This window comes from Anolis sagrei, chromosome Y, assembly GCF_037176765.1.
Source record: "Anolis sagrei isolate rAnoSag1 chromosome Y, rAnoSag1.mat, whole genome shotgun sequence".
NCBI classification, from domain to species: Eukaryota; Metazoa; Chordata; class Lepidosauria; order Squamata; family Dactyloidae; genus Anolis; species Anolis sagrei.
The window spans coordinates 20937522-20963477 of record NC_090035.1 but is presented as its reverse complement, the minus strand read 5'-3'; the positions used below and the strand labels follow the sequence as shown (position 1 = coordinate 20963477).

The 25956-nt window shown below is 45.2% G+C and overlaps 1 protein-coding gene across 4 annotated transcripts in view; it reads left to right on the top strand.

Annotated features, from left to right (window-relative positions):
- The first annotated feature begins 1102 nt into the window (after window positions 1–1102).
- Window positions 1103–25956, top strand: part of LOC137095282 (protein cramped-like) — a 66386-nt gene continuing 41532 nt past the window's right edge. For 2 of the 4 annotated variants that reach the window (XM_067461733.1, XM_067461732.1), the window contains exons 1-5: window positions 3795–3936; window positions 4397–4821; window positions 17660–17853; window positions 18447–18600; window positions 19809–19892. In XM_067461733.1, the coding sequence (XP_067317834.1) occupies window positions 3887–3936; window positions 4397–4821; window positions 17660–17853; window positions 18447–18600; window positions 19809–19892 (907 nt within the window). In that variant the 5' untranslated portion in view covers window positions 3795–3886. Of the gene's footprint in view, window positions 1273–3793; window positions 3937–4396; window positions 4822–17659; window positions 17854–18446; window positions 18601–19808; window positions 19893–25956 lie in introns of those variants that run through there. The other 2 variants (XM_067461734.1, XM_067461735.1) reach the window with 2 other exon arrangements.

Sequence of the window (25956 nt, the reverse complement as noted above, 5' to 3'; positions counted from 1 at the left end):
TTTTACTCTGGCATAGACACTGGGAACTGGGAAGCCCTGGCCCTTGAACGTTCCAGCTGGAGGTCACCTGTGACCAGCAGTGCTGCAGAATTTGAGGAGGCACGAGTGGAGGGTGAAAGAGAGAAACGTGCCAGGAGGAAGGTGCGTCAAGCCAGGCCTGTAGCGAGGGGGAGGGGGTTTTAGGGGTTCACCCCCCCCAAAATGTTTCAGATTTTTTTAAAAAACCTGGTTTACTCATGAATTTTAACTGGTTAACCAAATCCCCATGCTAAGTCTATGAGATGCAAAAAATTAAGAGTCCCTCCAGAACTGGAAGCACTATCTCAAGCAAATATTGACAATTTATTAACACTGTCATTACTTTCAGCCATAGCCGATGTAGTGAAGCAACCAAGTTGGGGGGGGGGGGGGAGTGTTGAATGCTCTCATTAAGGAGTCCAGACTTGTTGGAGGTGGTTGACAGGGGCGGAGCTACAGGCTATTGAAGGCTGCTCTGCCCCCTGCTGTGCTCTTTGCTTCAGTGTGAGCTAGGAGGCAGGTTTTAACTCCCCCCCCCCCGTGAAATTTGCAACCCCTCCCCCCCGAAAATTTAAAACCCTCCCGAATTTTTTTTCTGGCTACGGCCCTGCGTCAAGCCAACCCCGACCGGGACCGCCTTCCTCCTGGAAACCGATGCCCTCACTGCGGGAGAAGATGCAGAGCAAGAATAGGGCTCCAGAGTCACCTACGGACCCACTGCCAGTACACAGATCCTGGAAGACTATCCTACTCGGACAACGAGGGATCGCCTAAGTAAGTACAACCTCTGAGGATAGCTGCCATAGATGCAGGCGAAACGTCAGGAGAGAATGCTTCCCTGTAATAACCTGAAGACCTTCACCAACCCGGCTCGAGCTGCCCTGGAAGTCATCTACCCTGGAAGATGGTGTTCCATTGACTATAGTCGGCCCCGCCCCCACCGCTTTCTATTGGTCACTTTCGCCTCCGCGGCTTCCAGCGGCACCGCCCCTTTGGTTCCGGCCGGTCAATAAGGCACTCTGTTTGGGTTGCCTGGGGGCGGGGCTTGCTGGTGCGGCCTTCTCTTTTGCATTCCCGGCAGGACGGAAGCGGAAGTCAGGTTTCTCTGCCCTCCGCCTACGGGAAGAGGCGGGAGCTGCAGTCCCAGAAGCTTGTGTGAGGGTTCAGCAGCCCGGAACGCCTTCGGAGGCTTCGGGGGACGGGTCACGACGGGGACGGCGACGGGGAGGCCTCCGCGGGGCCCTCATGACTCAGGTAAGGAAGGAAAGAAAGGAGGAGGAGGAGGAGAATTCTATTATTATTACCGAAAAGGAACGAAGGAAGCATTGCCAGCTGAGGCTGAGTCCACACTGCAGTGCCGTTACTACAGGTTAAGTCTCTTGAAACGGATTATTTGGCAGTGTAGACTCACATAACGTGTGGGCCCAGCCTGAGTGTGCAAGGTAAGCCTTTGAGGTGGAACCCACCCCAGGCTTTTCCTAATCAAAGGTGCAGAGAATGTCTTAGAGGAAGGAAAAGGTGTAATATTGTTATCCTATGGTTATTAAAGCATAGGAGATTTCAGGATGGATACGAGGGGTGCGGCCTTCCCTAGGTTGGACTCCAACTCCCAGCATTCCCTGTCATTGTTTAGACAGCAAAGGCTGCTGGGGCTTGTAGTCAGGTCATGTGTGTCAGGCTGCACCCTTCCTTGCCTGGGAAGTTTACCTAGTTGCTTTGTTACATTCCAGGAAGGATAAGAGTGGTGTGGCCTTTCCTAGATTGGACTCCAACTCCCGGCACTCCTTATCATTGGCAGCAAAGGGTCACACGGCCTGGGAAGTTTATCTGGTTGCTTCTTTATGCTGAACCTCTAAGTCAGGCCTGGGCCAACTTGGGCCCTCCAGGTGTTTTGGACTCCATTCCCACAATTCTTAACAGCCTGTTAGGAATTGTGGGAGTTGGAGTTCAAAACAACCAGAGGGCCCAAGTTGGCCCAGGCCTGCTCTGAGTAACAACCACCGTCTTCAGTTGGGCTGTCCTATCAGAGGATAATATCAGCTGACAATGTTTGACTTCTCTGGATGTTTTATTTATTTACCTTACTTATATACCACTGTTCTCAGCCCGAAGGCAACTCACAGCGGTTCACAACAAATACGAACAGCAAAAATTCAGTGCTACAGTATAGAAACAGTTAACAACCTAACACATTACACAATTAATAAACAGTTACTACAATACCCATTCACTGTCGTCTCGTCATCAAAAACATGTTCCAGATCGTCATCCATTGTTCCATTCCAGTGTTCATTAACCAATCATTGCACTAATTATTTGAACGCCTGCTCAAACAGCCAGGTCTTCACCTTTTTGCGGAATAGCATTAGAGATGGTGTTAGTCTAATGTCCGTAGGAAGGGCGTTCCACAGCCGAGGAGCCACCACCGAGAAGGCCCTATCTCTTGTCCCCGCCAACCGTGCTTGAGAAGCAGGCGGGATCGAGAGCAGGGTCTCCCCAGAAGATCTCAAAGTCCTGGTGGGTTCATAGGCAGAGATGAGGTCAGATAGGTAGCTTGGGCCGGAACCGTTTTCTTCTAAAACACTTCAACTTGAAGTCCAAAACATGCGAAGGGCAAAAGTTTGCCTGTGCCTGTTCTTAAAGATCTCTGAAACTTTTATGTTGCCCCAAAAGAAGCGTGTTTCATTCCTAGTGGTTTTTTTGCCAATGTGTTACGGCCAGAATGTGGGACCTGCTTCCATGTCAACTTCTTTGAAGAATTGTATATGTGAAAGAGAAGAATAATCTTGTTCTTTTGAAGGTATTATGAAGTGCTGCTACATCCTTTCTGCACTTTAAAATGTTCCTTTCGGCACGTGCTGGGCTTTCAACATGGAGCGTATTCTTGATAGTGATGATCTATTTTTGGCAATGATGATTTATTGTTGTTATTATGAGAAGCAAGTCACGTTTTAGGTAGTTTTGCAGGATCCCATGTACGTTAACCTGTAACTCAGTTCCATTGAAGGTTGTAGGGCAGATAGGGAGGTTGCAGCATTGGCTACCACTTTCTTGAACCCTTCCTATGCTACTGTGTTTGCGGTGCTTCTAGATATATTACAGCATGGAATTAACAACTTATCAATAGCCAGAGACCCCTTGGTTGATTAACATGATATGTATAGTTGACGATTTCCAAGAAAAGTAAGAGCAGAAAGCGCTTATTATTGATTGAAGTAGGGATTGTTACTTTCTGATTGTTTAATGTGGTTGTAGTTTGTTTAATGTGGTTATAGTAGGAAGCATCTCAGTAGCAAAATAGTTATGGTATAAGTCCCTTTAGAATTGAAATTTGTTCGGCTTTACATTTAGAGAAAAAGTTTTCCGTGACAGGATTGTTTTAAATTGGCCAGTTGTGAAATACTAGGAATCTGAAGGAAAAACAAAAAAACCATTCTCCCAAGCGCTTCCTTGGTATTTTTGCTAATGTACAAATAACTCCCCAGCTTATCAATTAAAAAATGATGGTAATAATTGCCATTGGGGATGTTAGTGTGTGATCAAAAAAAGGCAAATGGGTGTTGTTCTGTTTGATAGTGGTGGTTGTTGTTGTTGCCCTGGAAAGCTCTCTGTCTCTCTCTCTCCTGGAGAAAAAAGATGTGGTTTTGGGGAGAATCAGAAAGAATATTTAAGTGTGGGGTTCTGGGATTTTTTTGGGTGGTGGGTTTGAAAAGCTTGGCAGCCCTGGAAAAAAGGGGGAGGGAGAGAGTGGCTCCTTCCTTTCCCTCACATAAAGAGAGTGAGGAGGAGGAGGCAAAGCTGCTCGCTTGCTGCATGCATCTAAGGCGATGAATCCGGCCCCCTCTTTGGATCGCATTGCCTTGGCCTCATGGTGAGGAGGAAGAAGAGCCCCCCAGGCCCAGAAGACCCCCATCATGGGTAGGATGGAGTGCCGCAGGGCCACTTTCCAGACACCTTCTCCTTTCCCTCTTCCCCCTTCGCCGCCGCTTTTCCTCTCCTCCGTTTACAGAGCTCTTCCCAAAGGCCTGACTTTTTTTTGTCTTACCCCTGAAGTTCCCTGCAAGGGGCCTGTCAGGGTAGGTCTTATTTCGGGGTGGGGGTCTTTGTTGCCCTCCTTTTTGCCCTGCTCCCCCCATCTGCTTCAGCACAGGTTGTTGGGTCGGGACACAAGCGAAGGAAAGGGGATTTAGTCACAAATAACGGCGGCCATGTTGAGAGGAATTTCCAGCAGCTAAACTTCTCTCCAAAAGACAAGGCTCTCTCTTTCTGTCAGGGTTGCAGTGCTGTTGTCCTTTCTTGCTGCTCCTTGGGGGTCTCTTCTTTCAACTGACTTTGTACCCCCCCCCCCACTTTAGTTTCTGCTTTATTCTTTCCCCAGGATGACAGTGAAGCTGGGCGATAGCAGCAGCACTGAGGAAGGGTCAAGGAAGCCAGGCAAGCGAGCGGGTGAAGAGGGGTCTCTGGAAGAAGAGGAGGAAGGAGATGAAGGGGCCGGACAGGCGGCAGGAGGAGAGGCTGCCCCCAGCAGCAGCACAAAGGGAGCCGACGACGAAGAGGCCCCCTTTCCAAGCCACACTAATGGGGAGTCCTCCTTGGCCGCCACTGCTTTGCTTCCAGCCCCGTCCTCGACTCAGCCAACACAGGACCAGCATCACTTCCTCAGGTCGAGCGTCAGGCCTCAGAGCAAGAGGTTCAGGAAGGATTCCCAGAAACCCTGTGCTCTTGCAGGAGGAGTGGGAGGCCACAGTGCCGGCGGCATCATCAACAACAACAACACCAATACGGCTGTAACAAGAGGAAAAGGTACAGTCCTGTTTTCTTTTACATGCCAAAATTACAGAGGTCTTGCATAGGAAGGTCTGGTATGTGTCCTCACGTTGTTTTGGTCCCCATGTCATTTTGTGTATTTGATTGACACTTCCCATTGCCACCTTTGCATCCTTAGTTTTTCGCTTGGGCGCATCTTTGTTCCCGTGCTCCCATATGCAAAGAAAGAGATCAGGAACCTATTCTCCAAATGTTACTAAAGTTAGTTTCATGTATGCATGTGATCCACTTAGAATTATAGAGTTGGAAGAGAATCCAAAAACCATCCAGTCCAACCCCATTATGCCACGGAGAAAACACAGTCAAAGCATTCTTGACAGATGGCCATCCAGCCTATGCTTAAAATCCTCCAGAGCAGGTTACTCCACCATGCTCCAAGGCAAAATGTTGAACAACTATTTGTTGTTAGAAAGTTCTTTCAAATATTTAGGTGGAATACCTTTTCCTGCATTTTAATTCTACTGCTCCATTGTGTCCTAGTCTCCAGAGCAGCAGACAACAAGCTTGACTCCTTCTCTTCAATGGGGCATTCTTTCAGATATTTAAACATGGCTCTCATGTCCCCCCAAGTTAAACATACCCAGCCTTCTTTTCCCCAAGTTAAACATACCCAGCTCCCTCACACGCACCTCTTAGGGCTTGGTTTCCAAATCTTTGATCATTTTTAATGTCCTTCTTTAGACAAGTTCTAGTTTGTCAATATTCTTCTTAAATTGTGGTGTCTATGTTTATTACTTCTTACAATCTAGACACTGTTCTCCTATTGATACAGCCTAGAATCGTATTGGCCTTTTTAGCTGCCTCATCACACTGTTGGCTCATGTTCAGTTTACGGTCTACTCAAATTCCCAGATCCCTTTCATGTAGACTGTTTCAAGTCAGGTGTCCTGTATCTGTGAATTTCTTTGATTTAGTATAGTACCACACACTTCTACCAGTTGAAATTAATTTTGTTAGTTTTGGCCCACTCTCTAATCTGTTCAAGTCATTTTGGATTCTGATCCTGTCCTCAAGGGCATTTGCTCTCCCTCCCAATTTGGTATCTTCTGCAAATGTGATCAGCAAGCTCTGTATTCCATTGTCCAAGTCACTGATACAGATGTTGAATAGCACTGGATATTTCAGTCAGTCCTGGGAATATGTTAAGTGTGCATCTCTTAGTATATGTCCTGTTAAATCAATGGATTTAGAACAGGGGTCCTCAAACTTTTTAAACATAGGGCCAGGTTACAGTGCCTCAAACTGTTGGAGGGCCGGATTATAATTTGAAAAAACACACAAATGAATTCCTATGCACACTGCACATATTTTTTTGTAGTGCAAAAAAACACTTTAAAACAATACAATAATTAAAATGAAGAACAATTTCAACAAATATAAAATTATTAGTATTTCAATGGGAAGTGTGGGCCTACTTTTGGCTGATGAGATAGGATTGTTATTATTGTTGTGTGCTTTCAAGTTGTTTCAGACTTAGGTTGACTCTGAGCGAGAGCCGGTTAAATGACCTTGGAGGGCCACATCCGGCCCCCAGGCCTTAGTTTGAGGATCCCTGATCTAGAATGTCATTATCAGTACAGTGCTACTCGTTTCAGCTTAGAAAGCCATTCATGTGCATTACCCTTGCTCCCAAGTAAGAGTGTACAAGATCCAAATGTGCAATGAGGTGCTTCAGGTGTTTATTTGCAAGCTTTCCTTTGCACACCAGACTGCCATGTTGGATTAGTGTCATGTAAGATTTGAAGTTTTAGAATTGTAATGAATGTTACTGTCAGGTTGCATGCTTGCAAATCTCAATGTATGTCAGTTAATTTATTAATTTTGTTATAATAGTATCTGCTCCCAGTGACACAGCTGGTTAAACTGTTGAGCAGCTGAACTTGCTGACCAAAAGTTTGGCGGTTCGAATACGGGGAGTGGGGTGAGCTCCCGCTGTTAGCCCCAGCATGCAAATGTGAGTAGATCAATAGGTACTGCTTCAGCAGGAAGGTAATGGCGTTCCATGCAGTCATGCTGGCCACGTGACCTTGGAGGCATCTACTGACAATGCCGGCTCTTCGGCTTAGAAATGGAGATGAGCACCATCCCACAGAGTTGGACACAACTAGACTTAATGTCAAGGAAAAACTTTTACTTTAGTATCCCTTAGGTCACCACATTTTTTTCAAAACAAAATGTCTACAGAAGGCTGTTTGAAAGAATTATCAAGAGAGAAATTAACAGCAGAGTTGTTTTTTAAATTGTTGATAGTTAGGTATTATTGATTTGCCTCTGTAGTGAACAGATTCCTGGTGATGCACTTTTGGGATCATACATGCATTTTTATATTTATAGTAATCTCTGAAAGTTTTGATATCTCAAAATGCCAATGGGGGAATTCAGTTATAATAGAATTCAGTAATGAAAATATGGACTACTCAGTGAAGCCCTATGAAGTTGTTAATAGTTTCTGCATAGCAGATACCATAGACTTGTTTTCCTTTTCAAGCATAGCTTCTCCGTAAGTTTCTTTATTTTTGTCATATTTTGTCTTGTGTAGCAATCTGTTCCATATTTCAACCTCTTGGGTTGTTAAAATTACTGAAATGTGTACACTTGAGTTACAAACAAGATTAATGCTATTACAAACTGCTTTTAAAATATTTAAATGTGAAGGCTAGTAAAAATTTGAGTGAGATGGTGCTGTCGGCGATGCTATAATTCGAAGCCATTTTGGATTATAGAAGTCATTCCATTCTCAGTATTTTCAAGCGATTGCTGCAGATAGTGGACACAGGATTTGTCAACATGGTGCCTTCCAATTGCTTTGGTCTACAGTTCTCATAAGCCATGGCCAGTTTTGAAAGAATTGGGGAGCTGATTATCTCAAGCGTCGATGGCTACCTTCTTGTTAAGTTCCTATGTTTGGAATATTTTGAAGTTGTTCATTATTGAGACATTCAGATTGGCTTCAAGTAAAGACTGTATCTTTTGTAGTAAAATTTGATAGAAGTACTTTTGACCATGTCTCCAAAATCAGTTCTTCCTGCTCACTCCTTCTGAGTTCAACAATATGGCAGAGGAGAAAGCGAATCAAATAAGTGGTGCTTATTTGCACCAGAGAGTTTGACTTTGATCTGTTTCCAGAATTTGAAGTATCTCTGGCTTCCTGGCTGGTGAGGACTCATTTCTTCCCCCAAACCCCTGCCCCAATTCATACGTGAGTGCCTGTCCCATAACAATTTTCTCCATGCAATGTGGTTTATACCTTTGCGAATAGGTGTGCATTATAGTCCTTATTTCAGTGTATACCCCAATTTTATTTATTCCAGTTTAAGACCACCATTTCATGTTCATGCATGCATTCATGTCAGGCACAATTTAAGTATTGTATTTTCAAGCTGCCTTCAATCCACATTAATTACTCAATGTAGACGTGCCATTAGATGTTAATCTCAGTTGTTGAGATGTTCTGTTTGGCAGACTCAGCAAAACTGTGGAAGTATTTTAAAACTGTTTATCCCATGATTCAGTCACATCACAAGCAATCTGGCTAGCACAGGTTTTGAGAGTCTTCATTCAACTTCACTGGGCACGTTTGCACTGCTTACAAATATGATGTAGAATATCTCTTTATCCCAGTGATTTTCAGCAGTCTTGAGCTAACGTTCTCATTAACCATAATAGTTGTTTTATTGTGTTGCTGTGAGTTTTTCGGGCTGTATGGCCATGTTCCAGCAGCATTCTCTCTTGATGTTTTGCCTGCATTCTGAAGAACCTGTGAAGATGCCAGCCTCAGAGCAGGCGAAACGTCCAGAAACCATGGTACTGGAACATTGCCATACAGTCTGAAAAACTCTCAGCAGCACAGTGATTCAGGCCATGAAAGCTCTTCAACAACAACTCGTACATTTCTTTTAGTACAGTGGTACCTTTGGTCCTCCAGGTATTTTGAACTTCAATTCCCAGAAATCCCAGCCATCTTATCAGCTATTAAAAATTGTGGGAACTGAAGTCCAAAACAGGAGGACCAAAGGCTGGGACAGTTGTTTTAATAGGTAGTCACATTCACTTAGTAGAGCCTCCGGTGACGCAATAGGTTAAACCCTTGTGCCAGCAGAACTGTTGACCGAAAGGTCAGCAGTTTGAATCCAGGGTTAGGGTGAGCTCCCACCTGTCAGCTCCAGCTTCTCATGTGGGCACATGGGAGAAGCCTCCCACAGGATGGTGAAAAATCCGGGCATCCCCTAGGCAACATCCCTGCAGGTGGCCAATTCTCTCACACCAGAAGTGACTTGCAGTTTCTCAAGTTGCTCCTCACATGAAAAAATCACTTAAAAGCACAGAATGGGCTTGTAATTTGTTAGCAAACTGGCAATTCAGATGAACCTTACAAAGACCTTATTAGGTAGATTTAAATCTCCTAGATGTAGAAATATAAAGGCTTCGATAGAAAATTCTATGAGAGTCATAGGCTGTAACAGGGGTCCCCAAACTACGGCCCGCGGACCACTTCCGGCCCGCCAAGGGCCCTGATCCAGCCCGCGGAGGAGGAGCGCCTCCCCCCCCCCACACACAGTGCCCCTCTGTTGGCTGGCTCACACTATCCGTCAGGCCCGATGGACAGCGTGAGCCAGCCAAGGGCAGCTGCTCTGCATGGCCTACTTGCAAGTAAAGCCCCTCGCGAGGGGCTTTACTCGCAAGTAGGCCGCACGGGGCTGCTCCTTCCTTGGCAAGCTCAAACTATCCTTGAAGGCGTGATGGACAGCTTGAGCCAGCCAAGGGAGGCTGCTCTGCATGGCCTACTTGCGAGTAAAGCCCCTCGTGAGGGGCTTTACTCGCAAGTAGGCCGCATGGGGTTGCTCCTCCCTTGGCAGGCTCACACTATCCTTCAGGCCCGATGGACAGCATGAGCCAGCCAAGGGCAGCTGCTCTGCATGGCCTACTTGCAAGTAAAGCCTCTCGCAAGGGGCTTCACTTGCAAGTAGGCCGCACGGGGCTGCTCCTCCCTTGGCAAGCTCACGCTATCTGTCAGGCTCGATGGACAGCGTGAGCCACCCAAGGAAGGCTGTCCCGGTGCTCCATGCAGTCATGCCAGCCACATGACCTTGAAGGTGTCTACGGACAATGCCAGCTCTTCGACTTAGAAATGCAGATGAGCACCACACCCCAGAGTCAGAAACAACTGGACTTCATGTCAGAGGAAAGCCTTTAACCAGGAAAATTGGGTGGGAGAAAGAACTCTTGTCTTTTGGAGGTAGGTATGAATGTTTCAATTGACCACCTTGATTGCCATTTCATAGCCTGACAGTTTTTAGGGAGAATCCTTTGTTGAGAGGTGATTAGGTGGTCCTGATTGTTTCTTGTCTGGAGTTCCCCTGTGTTTGAGTGTTGTTCTTTATTTACAGTTATAATTTTAGAGTTTTTTAAATACTGGTAGCCAGATTTTGTTCAGACTAGAAATGGGAAGATTTCCCATTCCCTGCTCCTGGAATTACTGCCTAAAGAGGTCTAGAAAGAACCCCCTCTAAGGACCCTTCCACACAGCAAAATAAGATATGTGCAATGTGCATTGGATTTTTTAATTGATTTTTTAAAAAAAACAACCTATAGTCCAGCCCTCCATCGGTCTGAGGAACAGTAAACTGGCCCCCAGTTTTAAAAGTTTGAGGACCCCTGGGCTATAATGAAGATCCCTCTCTATCATGCTTGCTTCCTGTGATGTATATGAAGGATGCTATTAAAAGACCGCTTTAAAAAAATATTTATTTCCCATCTTTCTCCATATACAGGATCTGAAGTGGTTTCCAAGTATTTAAAAATAATCGTTCAGTTTTTTAAATTATTCATTAGTCAAACATTTAAAATGTACTGAAATATGAACATAAATATCATATGAAAAGATAAAAACATCACTACATTACATTTTTTTGTCACATAAATTACAAGCCAGAGACCTGTTTCTCAAAGAGTCTTTGCCTGCTAGCCAAAGGCTAGGGGAGAGGGGCCACATGAACCTCACACAGGAAGAGTTCTATAAAGTGAGAGCAGCCATTAACGTTTTCCCCTGACTCCTTTCCTTATTTCCCTCTGATGGCGGTGGGAAAAAGGTAAAGCCTTAAAACTCACAAGGGAGATAGGATCATTCAGATTGTTTGGATCTAAGTGATAGAGGGTCTTAAAGTCATAATGAGCACTTTGGAAGCCCAGTAGCTAATAAAGCCATTGCAACGAACGGTTTACATGTTCCCTCTAATCGGTCCTGGTCAGCAACCTGACTGAAGCATTGTGATCCTATTGAAGTTAGAATCAGAGAGTTGGAAAAGACCCCAAAGACCGTCCAGTCCAACCCTCTTCCATGCGGGATGTACAATGAGAAAACTCATTCAGCTTCTACTTAAAAACCTTCAGAGAAAAAGACTCCACCACTCTCCCAGGCTATGGCAGATTCCACTGCCGAACAGCTCTAACCGTCGGGAAATTCTTCCTAATGTTTAGGTGGAATCACTTTTCTTGTAGTTTGAATAAATGGCTATGGGAAGAGCAGAAAACTGACTCCATCTTTCAAATGTTCTAACGTGGCTCTCATGTTGCTTCTTAACTTTCTCTTCTCTAGGCAAAACATGCCCAGCTCTACCACTTTTCATAGGGGATCTTGGTCCCCACTATGTGGACGCCTTCCAGATTGTCAGTATCCTTCGTAATTGTGGTGCCCAGAACTAGGCAAAGTATTCTAGGTGAAGTCTGACCAAAGCAGAATAGAGTGATACAACCCTCCTATTGATGCAGCCTAGAATCTCATTGGCTTTTTTAGCTGCTGCATCACTGTTGATTTGTGATGAACTTGTGATCTACTAAGACTCCTAGATCCCTTCTACATGTACTGTTGTCAAGTCTTCCAGAGGCGGCCCTAGGTAATTTTTAACGGTAAGCAAACAGTATCCCCCCCCCCCCCCATATTTGATTCAATTCCATCATTGGTGGAGTTCAGAATCCTCTTTGATTTTAGGTGAAGTATACATCCCAGTGACTACAACTCACATATATTAAGATCTATTTTCCCCAAAGAGCACCCCTGGGCAAAATGAACTATACTGCGAATGCTTACTTTGCATAATGGGTTGAGCCACCCCTGAGTACACCCAGCCTATATCTTTGCATGATTTTTTCCGAAGTGCCATACCAGTTGAAATTTATTTTGCTTTGGGCCAGCTCTTCAGATAATTTTAAATTTTCATTCTGCCCTCCTAATTTAATGCCACCTGCAAGTTTGATAAGTGTCCTTTCTTCCATCAAGCATTTAGAAAAAATATTGAATAGCATTGGGCCCAAAATGAAGAGGGCTAATCCATGACATTGTGTCAACAAAAATTACTTTACTAAAACCTGTTGCATTTCGAGCTGGTGTACAGGTCGGTCTGTCCCCATGCCCCCCCCTCCCCCCACCCGCCGGAACATTGTCATTCTGAACTCTTTTGTAGTAATAATTGCATTTCACATAATTCTTTAGGTCTTGATAATACAGAACACAGGTATGTTACTTTGTTACTTTAAAACAGTGGTTCCTAACCCTTTTTCGGCCAGGGACTACTTGACCAGGGACCACTCTCCAATGTTAGCACCAAAAGGATTACGAACCAGTTTTTGGTCAACTTTAGATTCAATTTGGTTATTTGGGATGCTGATTCAGAAAATTGCATTGGATAGACCACATCAACTCTAGTTTCTGATACAGAATTAATTTATTTTATTTATTTCGAGGTTTTATATACCGACCCTCTCGCCTTCAAAGAGGGATTCAGACCGGTTCACAACATGTGTTAACATACAAAAAATATACAATAACAACACAATGCCACTTCATTACACGATTAAAATATCAGCACCATACACATTAAAACATTATCATCCCAGTTAAAAGAGCCAAATCATCCAACACCATCACAATCCCATTCATCATCCTCCTTTCATGTGGGCAAGGAATTAAATCAGTTGTCAAATGCCGCATTCCACTACCAGGTCTTTGTTAGTTTCCTGAATGTCATGAGGGAGAGGGCTGTTCTGATCTCTAATGGCAGGGAGTTCCAAAGTCGAGGGGCCACCATCGAGAAGGCCCCACCAGCCGTGCTTGTGCAGGCGTAGGGACCGAGAGCAGGGCCCCTCCAGACGATCTTAGTGGTCTTGATGGTTCGTAGGGGAGAATACGTTCGGAGAGGTAAACAGGGCCGGAGTCGTTTAGGGCTTTATAGGTTAACACCAGCACTTTGAATTGTGCTCGGAAGCTAATCGGCAGCCAGTGGAGTTCGAGTAACAGCGGAGTGGTGTGCTCCCTGTACCCCGCACCCATTAGTAATCTGGCTGCCGCGCGTTGTACTTGCTGCAGCTTCTGGGCAGTCTTCAGAGGCAACCCCACGTAGAGAGCGTTGCAGTAATCTAAGCGGGATGTAACCAAAGCGTGTACTACCGTTGCCAAGTCAGCCCTCCCAAGGTACGGACGCAGCTGGCGCACAAGTTTTAATTGTACGAATGCTCCCCTGACCACCGCTGAAACCTGGGGTTCCAGGCTCAGCGATGAATCCAGGAGAACTCCCAGACTGCGTACCTGTGCTTTTAGGGGGAGTGTGACCCCGTCCAGCACAGGCTGTAACCCCGTACCCTGTTCCGTCTTACGACTGACCAGGAGTACCTCTGTCTTGTCTGGATTTAGTTTCAATCTGTTGTCCCTCATCCAGTCCGTGACAGCGGCCAAGCACCGGTTCATGACCTGAACAGCCTCCTTAGTGGCAGGTGGAAAGGAGTGATAGAGTTGGACAGATGACAACGCACCCCAAAACTCTGGATGGTCTCTCCCAACGACTTCATGTATATGTTAAACAACATAGGGGACAGTATTGAGCCCTGCGGGACTCCACAGTGCAATGGCCGAGGAGTCGAGCAGGAGTCCCCTAGTGACACCTTCTGGGAGCGACCCTTGAGAAAGGACCGGAGCCATTGCAAGGCAGTACCCCCAAGACCCATTCCCGTGAGGCGTCCCAGAAGGATACCGTGGTCGACGGTATCGAAGGCCGAAGAGAGGTCCAGCAGAACCAACAGGGACACACTCCCCCTGTCCAGTTCCCGGCGCAGATCATCAACTAAGGCGACCAAGGCTGTCTCAGTACCATGTCCCGGCCTAAAGCCAGACTGTGACGGATCTAGATAGTCCGTGTCCACCAGGAATTCCTGGAGTTGCGAGGCCACCACACGTTCCAGGACTTTGCCCAAGTAGGGGAGATTGGAGACTGGCCGAAAGTTGACGAATTGAGTGGGGTCTAGTGATGGTTTTTTCAACAGCGGTTTGATGACAGCTTGTTTTAAGCTGGCTGGAATCTTTCCTTCCCGAAGGGAGGCATTAACCACCACCTTTACCCACTCTGCCAAACCCCCTCTGGCTTCTTTTACCAGCCAGGAAGGGCAGGGGTCTAGGATGCATGTGGTGGGCCTCGCCTCTCCCAGAACCCTTATGACCTCGTCGAGTTGAACAGATCAAAACGAATCCAACAAAACTGGACAAGCAGATGCTTGAGTTACATCCTCAGAGACTGCAGTTAATGTGGTGTCAAAGCCCGCGCGGATCAAAGCGACTTTGTCCGCAAAGTACTGAGTCGCCCCAGGGCTGAGAGCGGCGGTTAATAAATGCAGCAAATAAATAAATAAATAAATAAGTGCTTCACAGCGCGCTGCCGAGTCGTCAGGGGACCCACTCAAGGTGGGATTCAACAACCCTCTGACTACTCGGAACAGCTCTGCCGGACGGTTCCTTGCGGATGCAATATTGGCCGAGTAGAAAGCATTTTGCTCGGCCTCTATTGCCGCGCCATACGCCCTTAGATAGAGGCGTAGGCGTGTTCGGTTTGGCTCGCTGGGCTCTTTCCTCCACACGCTCTCTAGCCACCTCTTTGTTAGCTTTAGCTCCACCAGCTCCTCGTTGAACCAAGGAGCCGGTTTCGCTCGGCGACTTAAGAGGGGGCGCTCCGGAGCAACCGTGTCTATTGCCCTAGTCAACTCCCTATTCCAGTGAGCGACCAGGGCATCGACAGAATCACCATCCAAGGAAGCGGAAACATCCCCAAGAGCCATCAGGAGTCCTTCTGGATCCATAAGCCTCCTGGGGTGGACCATCTTAATGGGTCCACCACCCCTGCGGAGGTTAGAAGTTGCAGCAAGTCTAAACTTGATCAGGTGGTGGTCAGTCCATGGCAAAGGGGAGATTGATAACTCCTCCACACCGCCACCTTCTTCCCAGCCCTGACAGAAGACCAAGTCAAGTGTGTGTCCAGCACAGTGGGTAGGGCCAGATATTAATTGGGACAACCCCATAGTTGCCATGGAAGCCATGAAATCCTGAGCCGCTCCTGAAAGAGTGGTCTCTGCACGGACATTGAAGTCCCCCAGCACTACAAGCCGTTGGGACTCCAGTGCCAGGCCCGAGACCAACTCTGCAAGCTCAGGTAGGGCGGCCGTGGTGCAGCGGGGTGGTCGGTACACCAACAACATCCCTATTCTGTCCCGGTCTCCTAGCCTCAGGTGGACACATTCAAACAAGGTCGACTGTACGGCCGGGCCCCTGACCAAGGAGATGGAATCTTTATAGACTATTGCAACTCCACCTCCCTGCCCCCCGGATCTCGGTTGGTGTTGTACGGCATAACCTGGTGGGCAAAGCTGGGTGAGATTAACCCCTCCAGCCTCGTCCAACCAGGTCTCCGTGATGCACGCCAGGTCTGCCTTTTCATCCAGGATTAAATCCTGAATGGTTGATGTTTTACCATTGACAGACCTGGCGTTCAACAGCACCACCTTTAATCCGGGAGGACCGTCTACCTTGGAACCCAAGTTTACCATGTCGGGAGGACATTTTGGAATTTTTCTTAGGTTTTGCTCACGAATTGGCCAAATTGGTTTTTTAACTCTCCCTTTCCCGTATCTCCCCCTCCCCATCATAACCTCGATGGGGGGCCCCCAAGCACCGGAACTCCCTCCCCCCTCCCCCCCCTCTATCATTCTCCACATCCTGGTAGTTCACTAGTGCGTTGTTATATGATATGTCAATAGCCCTGGCGGTTGTTAAACCATCATTTCCACCATTATTGTAGTTCAATTCCTCCGCCTTATAAAACCATCTCCAATTTTCCCCGGCCATTCGACCATTGTTAGGAGTGATTATATAATACACGATGTAAAGTGCAAATGCAAAATTAAAGTGACCGCACAATAGCACCATTGACATTAGTAACTAACAGAGATCTCACCGTTAATTAAAGTGCTGGAGTGGTAACAAGTCATCTTTCATAACAGTGCAATGGGAGATTAGACTACAGAGGTATTCCTACACAGTGCAATTCTTATTGGCAAGAAATCGACAGATTAGCAGTGTAATTGACATTAAGTAGGGGCATAGGAAAAAGTGCCAGGTGCAAATCACAGTAGCTTGAGAGATATTCGCAGCAGGACCTCGGGCTCCAGGAGGGAGCCGTATAGTTCCTCTACTGATGGCTTCAGTCAATCTGCAGCTGTTGACAGTCTTCTCTGCGCATAGGTGGAACAGTAGCACCAAACACACAATAACCCCCCTAGAGCCGCTGCCCAGGATGGAGTACGGCTGTACTACTGGAGGTTGGAATATATTCCTGTTTGTTGGGTGGATGGAAGGGCGACTGACCCTTGGCAAGCCGAGGGTGTCTATAATGATCGTTGGCAACTGGCGACTGGTCTCAAACAAACAGTAAGCAGTAAAAAAGCAGCTTCACAATTACACCACAACCAAGCCAGGATGGATAGCAAGCCTGCAGCCACCACCACACAATGGGGGGCCCTGGAGGACTGCACAAGAAGTTCTTAACTGCAGATGGAGCACACTGTCACAGCCCCAATAGTACAGCACCACCAGTCGTCGTAGGTATTGCAACCCGACTGCAGGCAACCCCGCCGGCTGAAGTAGGTGGTCACCGGTCCAAAGGAGTTCCTCAACCAGTGCAGGCTCCAAGGGGGAAAACTCTATCGCCAGTCTTAACTGGAAATGGAGATGGACAGTCGGATGGCAGCAAGATCAGATGGTGGGATGGTCAATGCTAGTCCTTCCAGGAGTGGAGATGGAAGACGCGATGACAGGCGTCTCAGATGGCGAGATGGTTAGCACTGGTCCTTCACATCAAGCACAGCAGACTCAGTCAGAACATATGCCATCCAGTAGTCACTATCTGCTCGCCCATAGAAAGCCATATTTAATAATTTAGAGTTGATGTAATAGTAGAAATCTTTTATGGGTAGTCAGCGTCTCCCAACATCCCTGTTACCTCGGCACTATAAGGGGGTTTTGCAAGACCAGTTGCTCTTGTTGCCACATGCAGTTTTCTGAATCAGCACCCCAAATAACGCAAAGAACAGGCCTAAAAATGAAGACACCAAGGCTTCCAGATGCTACATGGAATGGCTCCGCTGAGGGGGAGGGAGGAGGAGAAAGAGAAGCGACAGTCAGGAGGCTCTCCTCCTGACACCCCCATTGCCTTGGCACTATAAGAGGGCCAGTTGCTCTCGTTGCAGCGGTGTAGTAATGGTGAGGCCACAGATCATGTTTTAGTTTTTGGAGACCACTGGTGGCCCACAGAACACAGGTTGGGAACCACTGCTCTAAACTGTACTCTTCTTTGCGGTTTTCTTTATTTTTGTTCTGTTTCCTGACTATCTGCAAAACTTTTTAAATTATTGCTACAATTTTTAAGGACATGTGATGACTCCTTAGTACCATGGTACAATCATTAGGGAATATATGGCATTTGTTTTGTGTTATAAAAAGGTGGAGATAATAGTGGGGCCTCATTTGGCAACTCTTCGGGAATCCTCCCCAGCAACCCAGCTGGCAGTTCAAAATCAGCTGCCAGGAACCTGAGCTCCTCGGCTGGAGAAAAAGAAGAAGGCAAGAAGGTCAGACGTCAGTGGGAATCCTGGAGTACAGAGGATAAGAATACTTTCTTTGAGGGTCTTTATGAGGTGGGTGTGTTCAGAAGTTCATTGTTGCCATGTCCTCAAGCAGTGTGTTCAAAAGATGTGTGGGTCAACAGCAGACATGGGCAAACTTGTGCCCTCCAAGTGTTTTGGACTTCCACAATTCCTAACAGCCAGTAGGCTGTTAGGAATTGTGGAAGTTGAAGTCCAAAACACCTGGAGGGTCCAGGTTTGCCCATGCTTGCAATAGCATTTATCTCAAATGTATTTAAATGTTTTTAGTCATCTGAGGTGAATAGGACAATTCCCCAATGCTGCGGAACATTCCACATTCTGAATTGAATGGAATAATACATCCTGCTATTATAAAGCCCATAAACAATTGTGCCCAGAGCTTCAAATTACTTAACTTCTGTCTGATTTTCAAACAGTTGACAGGTATAGCTATTTTTAGTAGACATTCTGAAGCCACAGCTAAATCCTGTGAGCCTTTCTGTAACTGCAGAATTTTATCAATTATTTCAAATAGGCATTAAATCATTCAATAGGTATAAAAATGAGAAATCTAGCTCTCTTATAAATTCTTGCTTATTTCTACTAGACTCTTGTCCATCACTTGTTTACATTTGCCTTTTCAGCATGGAAAAGACTTTGAAGCCATTCAGAACAACATTGCCCTGAAATATAAAAAGAAGAGCAAGCCAGCAAGCATGGTTAAAAACAAGGAGCAGGTTCGCCATTTCTACTATCGCACCTGGCACAAAATTTCCAAATACATTGACTTTGATAATGGTGAGCACTTTTACACTTGATGTAGCTACACAACAATGATATTCTAAGGTCGCTCATGGAAAAAGTTACTCGTAAGAGCATGTCCCTCAGTATGGTCTTCACAGTAAAGGTTTGATCGATGTCTGAAGGTGACACCATGCAGAAATCCCATTGTACTCTATGATGGAGGGGAAGTGCAATATAAATTGAATCAATGCTTGAAAGTAAGAGAAGGAATCACTCAGCAGTGCATCAAACTAGTATGTCCCATTTGCACTCCTTTCTGCAACCCAGGTGACATCCTTATGGTAGGCCAAAACAAATTACAGGATTGCTGAAACTAGTGCAATGAACCAAGAAAGATATTTTGCATTCTAGATTCTGCTTACAACCTAATTGATTTTGTATCTAATTACAGTGGACCCTCTGGATCTGCAGATGCCCTCCAAAAACAGATGATCACATCCCATATTATTAAATGATGGTGATTTGTGTGCAGATGCTTCAACTCAAACATTCTTCATATTGCTAGCATTTCATGTATGGTACAGGGCAATAGCAGACAGTGGAGTCCATTGCACTGAACTGAAAGAGAGAGGCCAGTAGGGTTTGCAAAGGCGAAGCAAGCTGGTTGCTTCCATAAATTCCAGGTCAAAGTTTTCATACTTCTTTTATTGTTGTCCAGGCTGTTGGGAGTTGTAGTTCAAAATGTATAGAAGGTGTCATGTTAAGTACCTATTCCAATGAATGCATGATCAGATGCCCACACTAATTTGACAAATGCTATCATTGTGATTATTTATTTTAGCTTTTTTACTTTGTCATAATATTCTTTCTTTTATAGGTGACCAAGAAATACCTCAAAATTGAATAAAATAGCATTTGAAATTCAAGTTACTTAAATATAATATCCAAAATAACAAGGAAATAATCAAAAATCCTAAATAGATAACTTGCTGTCCCATCTGAGATTATTGTTGTATGATTCTGATCCCAGAAAACATCCCTTTTGTATTAATTACAGAAAAATCTCTTGATTTACCATGAACCTTTTGACACAATGGTTAATTTTTATCTTGTTCTCGAAAAAATTCCTAAATAATGATTTTTTTATCTTGTTCTCTACAAAAATCCTAAATAAGAAAGTCTCAGCTTTCTGTTGATGCAACCAGAGTGTTTCTTTTTTTACTTTAACATTTGTGGTTTCTTCTTCCTTTTCCCCCCTACAGTCTTTTCTCAAGGGCTGAAAAAATCATCCCTGGAGCTCTATGGCCTAATTTGTTATGGAGAGCTAAGGAAGAAAATTGGGGGCTGTAAGTATCAGAGTTTTTCATTCGCAAGACATTCACAAAATGTTAAGTGTTCTCGGTGTTTTTAAGGAAAACTACCTGGTGCTTTGTGGCTATTTCCCAAGATGTTTGTGATAACTTTATATGAGCTTTCTTAGGTATTTTTTTCCGTGGGCATTCTGATTGCTTTGTGTATGGAAATTTCCAAGTTACTCCTTTGTTGACTCTTTTTTTTTTTGGGGGGGGGGGGGGTTGGGGTTGGTTTTTTGGTTTGTTTTTGCAAAATATAGCTCTATTAAAGAATGCACAGAGGAGAAAATATATATAAACCATACAAGCAGACCTCTGTTATTTTGTTCATATTATTCTCCTCGCCTAACAAATGGCTGATACATTGCATGATTGAGTGGATGACGGATTAGAGGACATCCAACCCCAAATTGGGAAACAAGTCATCCAGGAATACCTGGCCGCTCTAAATGAGTTCAAGTCCCCAGGGCCAGATCAACTACACCCAAGAATACTGAAGGAACTAGCGGAAGTCATTTCGGAACCATTGGCAATTATCTTTGAGAGTTCTTGGAGAACGGGAGAAGTTCCAGCAGACTGGAGGAGGGCCAATGTGGTCCCAATCTTCAAGAGGGGGGAAAAGGATGACCCAAACAATTACCATCCGATCAGCCTCACGTCGATACCAGGCAAGATTCTGGAAAATATTGTTAAGGAAGTGGTCTGCAAAGTCTTAGAAACAAATGCAGTCATCGCTAATAGTCAACATGAATTTATCAAAAACAAGTCATGCCAGACTAATCTGATCTCTTTTTTCGATAGAGTTACAAGCTGGGAAGATGCGGGGAATGCCGTGGATGTAGCGTACCTGGATTTCAGTAAGGCCTTCTTCGACAAGGTCCCCCATGACCTTCTGGCAAACAAACTAGTCCAATGTAGGTTAGGCAAAACTACGGTGAGGTGGATCAGTAATTGGTTAAATGGACGAACCCAGAGAGTGCTCACCAATGCTTCCTCTTCATCCTGGAAAGAAGTGACAAGCGAAGTACTGCAGGGTTCGTTCCTGGGCCCGGTCCTGATCAATATCTTTATTAATGACTTCGATTAAGGGCTAGAAGGCATGATCATCAAGTTTGCAGACAACACCAAATTGGGAGGGATAGCCAATACTCCAGAGGACAGGAGCAGAATTCAAACCATCTTGACAGATTAGAGAGATGGGCCAAAACTAACAAAATGAAATTCAATAGTGACAAATGCAAGATACTCCACTTAGGCAGAAAAAACGAAATGCAAAGATACAGAATGGGGGACAATGCCTGGCTCGAGAGCAGTATGTGTGAAAAAGATCTTTGAGTCCTCATGGACAACAAGTTAAACATGAGCCAGCAATGTGATGTGGTAGCAAAAAAAAGCCAATGGGATTTTGGCCTGCATCAATAGGAGCATAGTGTCTAGATCTAGAGAAGTAATGCTACCCCTCTATTCTGCCTTGGTTAGACCACACCTGGAATATTGTGTCCAATTCTGGGCACCACAATTCAAGAGAGATATTGACAAGCTGGAATGTGTCCAGAGGAGGGCGACTAAAATGATCAAGGGTCTGGAGAACAAGCCCTATGAGGAGCGGCTTAAGGAGCTGGGCATGTTTAGCCTGAAGAAGAGAAGGCTGAGAGGAGATACGATAGCCATGTATAAATATGTGAGAGGAAGCCACAGGGAGGAGGGAGCAAGCTTGTTTTCTGCTTCCCTGGAGACTAGGACGCGGAACAATGGCTTCAAACTACAAGAGAGGAGATTCCATCTGAACACGAGGAAGAACTTCCTGACTGTGAGAGCTGTTCAGCAGTGGAACTCACTGCCCCGGAGTGTGGTGGAGGCTCCTTCTTTAGAAGCTTTTAAACAGAGGCTGGATGGCCATCTGTCAGGGGTGATTTGAATGCAATATTCCTGCTTCTTGGCAGGGGGTTGGACTGGATGGCCCATGAGGTCTCTTCCAACTCTTTGATTCTATGATTCTATGTATGTACAAAATCCCACACATGTACAAATCAGGCTACTAAATGCCAGACAGCCTTTCTTAATCAACAGGTATTTATGGGTATCAGAAAGGAGAGGTTGGGTGGAAGTTTGTAAAAACCTTCTTCTCCTGCTACTCCTCCAAACGTTTCCCAAAGTGTTCCCCTCAGAGATGGAAGAGAAGAGGATGTTGCCTTCATGTTGAGTATGTGGCTGCTTTTCTTCCCTGCTGGAACAGTGGGAATTTCCTGCTCACAACTAATTGATGTCGCTATTAGGGTTGCTAGGCGTCTGTTGTTGAAGGGCTGGAAAGTTTTGCAGGCAGTCCCTGAGTTACAAACATCTAACTCCTAGTTATAAATGGGGTGAGACAACAGGAAGTGAGGGGAAATCTACCCCTAGAAAGAGAAATTCACTCTGGTGACAATTATCACTGGGAAAAGGGTCTCCATTGAAGCTTTATCACCAATCCTTGTTTCCACAACAAACCAAATTTCTTAAAATCCAGTTCTCACAGGGACAGAAAGTGGAGTGAAATCCTCGGCACAGACAGCAAAATGAACACCTCAGGGGTGTTAACTATAATGATATTGCTATTGATCAATTCCGCATCGCTGCCACCAATATAAAGATATCGATCGCAAATCGATCAATCCCGCAACCTCTGCCACCAATCTATGATGCAAGGGAACACTCTAGCTGCCCAAAATATTAAAGGTGTTTTTAAGACCACTAAGCACTGTGTCTTATTATTTCTTCTTTTTTTAAAAAAACAGTTGAGGCTGTTTAAGGAACTATAGCCACAAAGGCACACTTGACTCAGGCTTTTAAAATTTTGAATAATCGATGAAAGTTTATTGATAAAAACACAAGAAAGTAAGTGTTGTTTAATATCTTGGTTGTTACAGAGAAATTTTGGCTTTTGTCTTGAAATGCGTAATGGTTACATATAATGGTTCTGTCTTTGTTACAATACAGAGATTTTCTTCTCTTCCTTAACAAGCAAACCTAACAGGAACTGAATCTCTGTCAGGATTAATTCTGTAGCTTAGCTACCCTAAACTATGGTCTAACTAACTACAATCCAGCTATGTTTCCCCTCATAGCTGTTCCAGTTTGCTTCAGCTGACTTTGCTGGCAAACCTATGACAAACTGCCTTCTCCTAAACTATCTCAAGCACAAACTTCTAAAACACCCTTTCTCTCCCTACTCTAATCTCCCACTCCCCCTCTTTCTCACTGAAAAGGCTCTTTTCCCCTCCATGTCTCTCTAAACTCTGCCCCTTTTCCTAAACCAATCCTGGCCGTTCTCATGCTGACTCGGGCCTAAGACACTCCCCCTCTCTAAAATGGTGCCTTCCCTGATTTAAAATGGCTACTGCTGCTTTTGCCAGGCCCACCTAAGCTGCAAACTAGCTGGCAGACTTCTCCTAGGCCCTGCCATCCAGGCTGAAAAAGGTAAGGGATCTTTACATTAAGCCTTCTCTATTTTGTTTGTTTTTGTTAAAAATGTAATACAGATGTTTGGCTGCTGATGACACAATAAATAAAATAACCCTTCTCTATGCAATATAAAGCTTTATATAGATTAGCTTGGGTACCCGGCATTGCTCAAGTTATTTCAAAAAGTCCTTTTTAAAATTGTACAAAATGCATAAGGTTGTGAATTAACTACAACTGACACCATGCCAGGTTGACTCCTTGAAATTCCATCAGTACTTAAAGTTTGTTATGTTAGACAAGTTTGCTCTAGATGCATCATCGGTGCATCTCTACAAAGTTCTGGAGAGACTTATTTTGCATAGAATAGGGAAGGCTGAGAGGAGATATGATAGCCATGTATAAATATGTGAGAGGAAGCCACAGAGCGGAGGGAGCAAGCTTTTTTTCTGCTTCCCTGGAGACTAGGACGCGGAACAGTGGCCTCAAACTACAAGAGAGGAGATTCCATCTGAACATTAGGAAGAACTTCCTGACTGTGAGAGCCGTTCAGCAGTGGAACTCTGCCCCGGAGTGTGGTGGAGGCTCCTTCTTTGGAAGCTTTTAAGCAGAGGCTGGATGGCCATTTGTCAGGGGTGATTTGAATACAATATTCCTGCTTCTTGGCAGGGGGTTGGACTGGATGGCCCATGAGGTCTCTTTCAACTTTTTGATTCTATGATTCTATGAATTACGGAAAAATAGACCCATGTCTGATCCCACAGCAAACTGGCTTCAGAAAAGGCTAAAGCTGCACATCGCAAGTGTTGAACCTGACTCAGCATATAGAAGATGGCTTTGAAAGGCAGCAGATCACAGGAGCTGTCTTCATAGACCTGTCAGCAGCCTATGATACTGTGAACCACCACCTCCTCCTGAGAAAAATGTATAATATCACAAAGGACTACCACCTCACCCGCCTCATAGGAAACCTGCTACAAAACAGGAGCTTTTTTGTTGACTTCCAGGACCAGAGAAGCAGATGGCAGAAGCAGAAGAACGCCCTTTCTCAGGGGAATGTGCTTGCTCCATCCATGTTCAACATCTACACAAATGACCAGCCACTGCCAGAAGGGACAGAGAGTTTCATCTATGCTGATAATCGTGCCATTACTGCTCAAGCAGGGAGCTTTGAGATGGTAGAACAGAAGCTTTCTGAAGCTCTAGATGCTCTTACTGCCTATTACAGGGAAAACCAACTGATCCCTAATCCATCTAAAACACAGACATGTGCCTTTCACCTTAAGAACAGACAAGTATCCCGAGCTCTGAGGATTACCTGGGAAGGAATCCCACTGGAGCATTGCAGCGCACCCAAATACCTGGGAGTCACTCTGGACCGTGCTCTTACCTACAAGAAGCACTGCCTGAACATCAAGCAAAAAGTGGGTGCTAGAAACAATATCATACGAAAGCTGACTGGCACAATTTGGGGATCATAACCAGATACAGTGAAGACATCTGCCCTTGCGCTGTACTATTCTGCTGCTGAGTATGCATACCCAGTGTGGAACACATCTCACCACACTAAAACGGTGGATCTGGCTCTTAATGAGACATGCTGCATTATCACGGGGTGTCTGCGTCCTACACCACTGGAGAAATTACACTGCTTAGCCGGTATTGCACCATATAACGAATTGGTTTGATTTTCTTCGAGGACCAATCAATATCAGATCCCACTTCGCTGTACACCAAATTATAAAGATGGGGATATACTGTAATCAATCCCATATCTCTGGAACTAATAAGGATGTCGGAGGGGTATACTTCAAGTTTCTTCCGCTGCCACCAAAATGTAAAAGGAACTCTCTAGCTGCCTAATATTAAATATCTATTTGAGACCACCAGGTACTATGCCCTATTATTTCTTCTTTTTAAAACAATTGAGGATGTGTAGGAAACCTTAGCCACAAAGGCACACTTGACTCAGGCTTTAAAATTGAAATAATCAATGAAAGTTTATTGATTGAAAAACAAGAAAGTAAGTGCAGTTCAATATCTTGGCTGTGTTGTTGTTCATTCGTTCAGTCGTCTCCGACTCTTCGTGACCTCATGGACCAGCCCACGCCAGAGCTCCCTGTCGGCCGTTACCACCCCCAGCTCTCTCAAGGTCAGTCCAGTCACTTCAAGGATGCCATCCATCCATCTTGCCCTTGGTCGGCCCCTCTTCCTTTTGCCTTCCACTTTCCCCAGCATAATTGTCTTCTCTAGGCTTTCCTGTCTCCTCATGATGTGGCCAAAGTACTTCAACTTTGTCTCTAGTATCTTTCCCTCCAGTGAGCAGTCGGGCTTTATTTCCTGGAGGATGGACTGGTTGGATCTTCTCGCAGTCCAAGGCACTCTCAGAACTTTCCTCCAGCACCACAGTTCAAAAGCATCTATCTTCCTTCGCTCAGCCTTCCCTAAGGTCCAGCTCTCACATCCATAGGTGACTACAGGGAATACCATGGCTTTGACTAGGCGGATCTTTGTTGCCAGTCTGATGTCTCTACTCTTTACTATTTTATCGAGATTGGACATTGCTCTCCTCCCAAGAAGTAAGCGTCTTCTGATTTCCTGGCCACAGTCTGCATCTGCA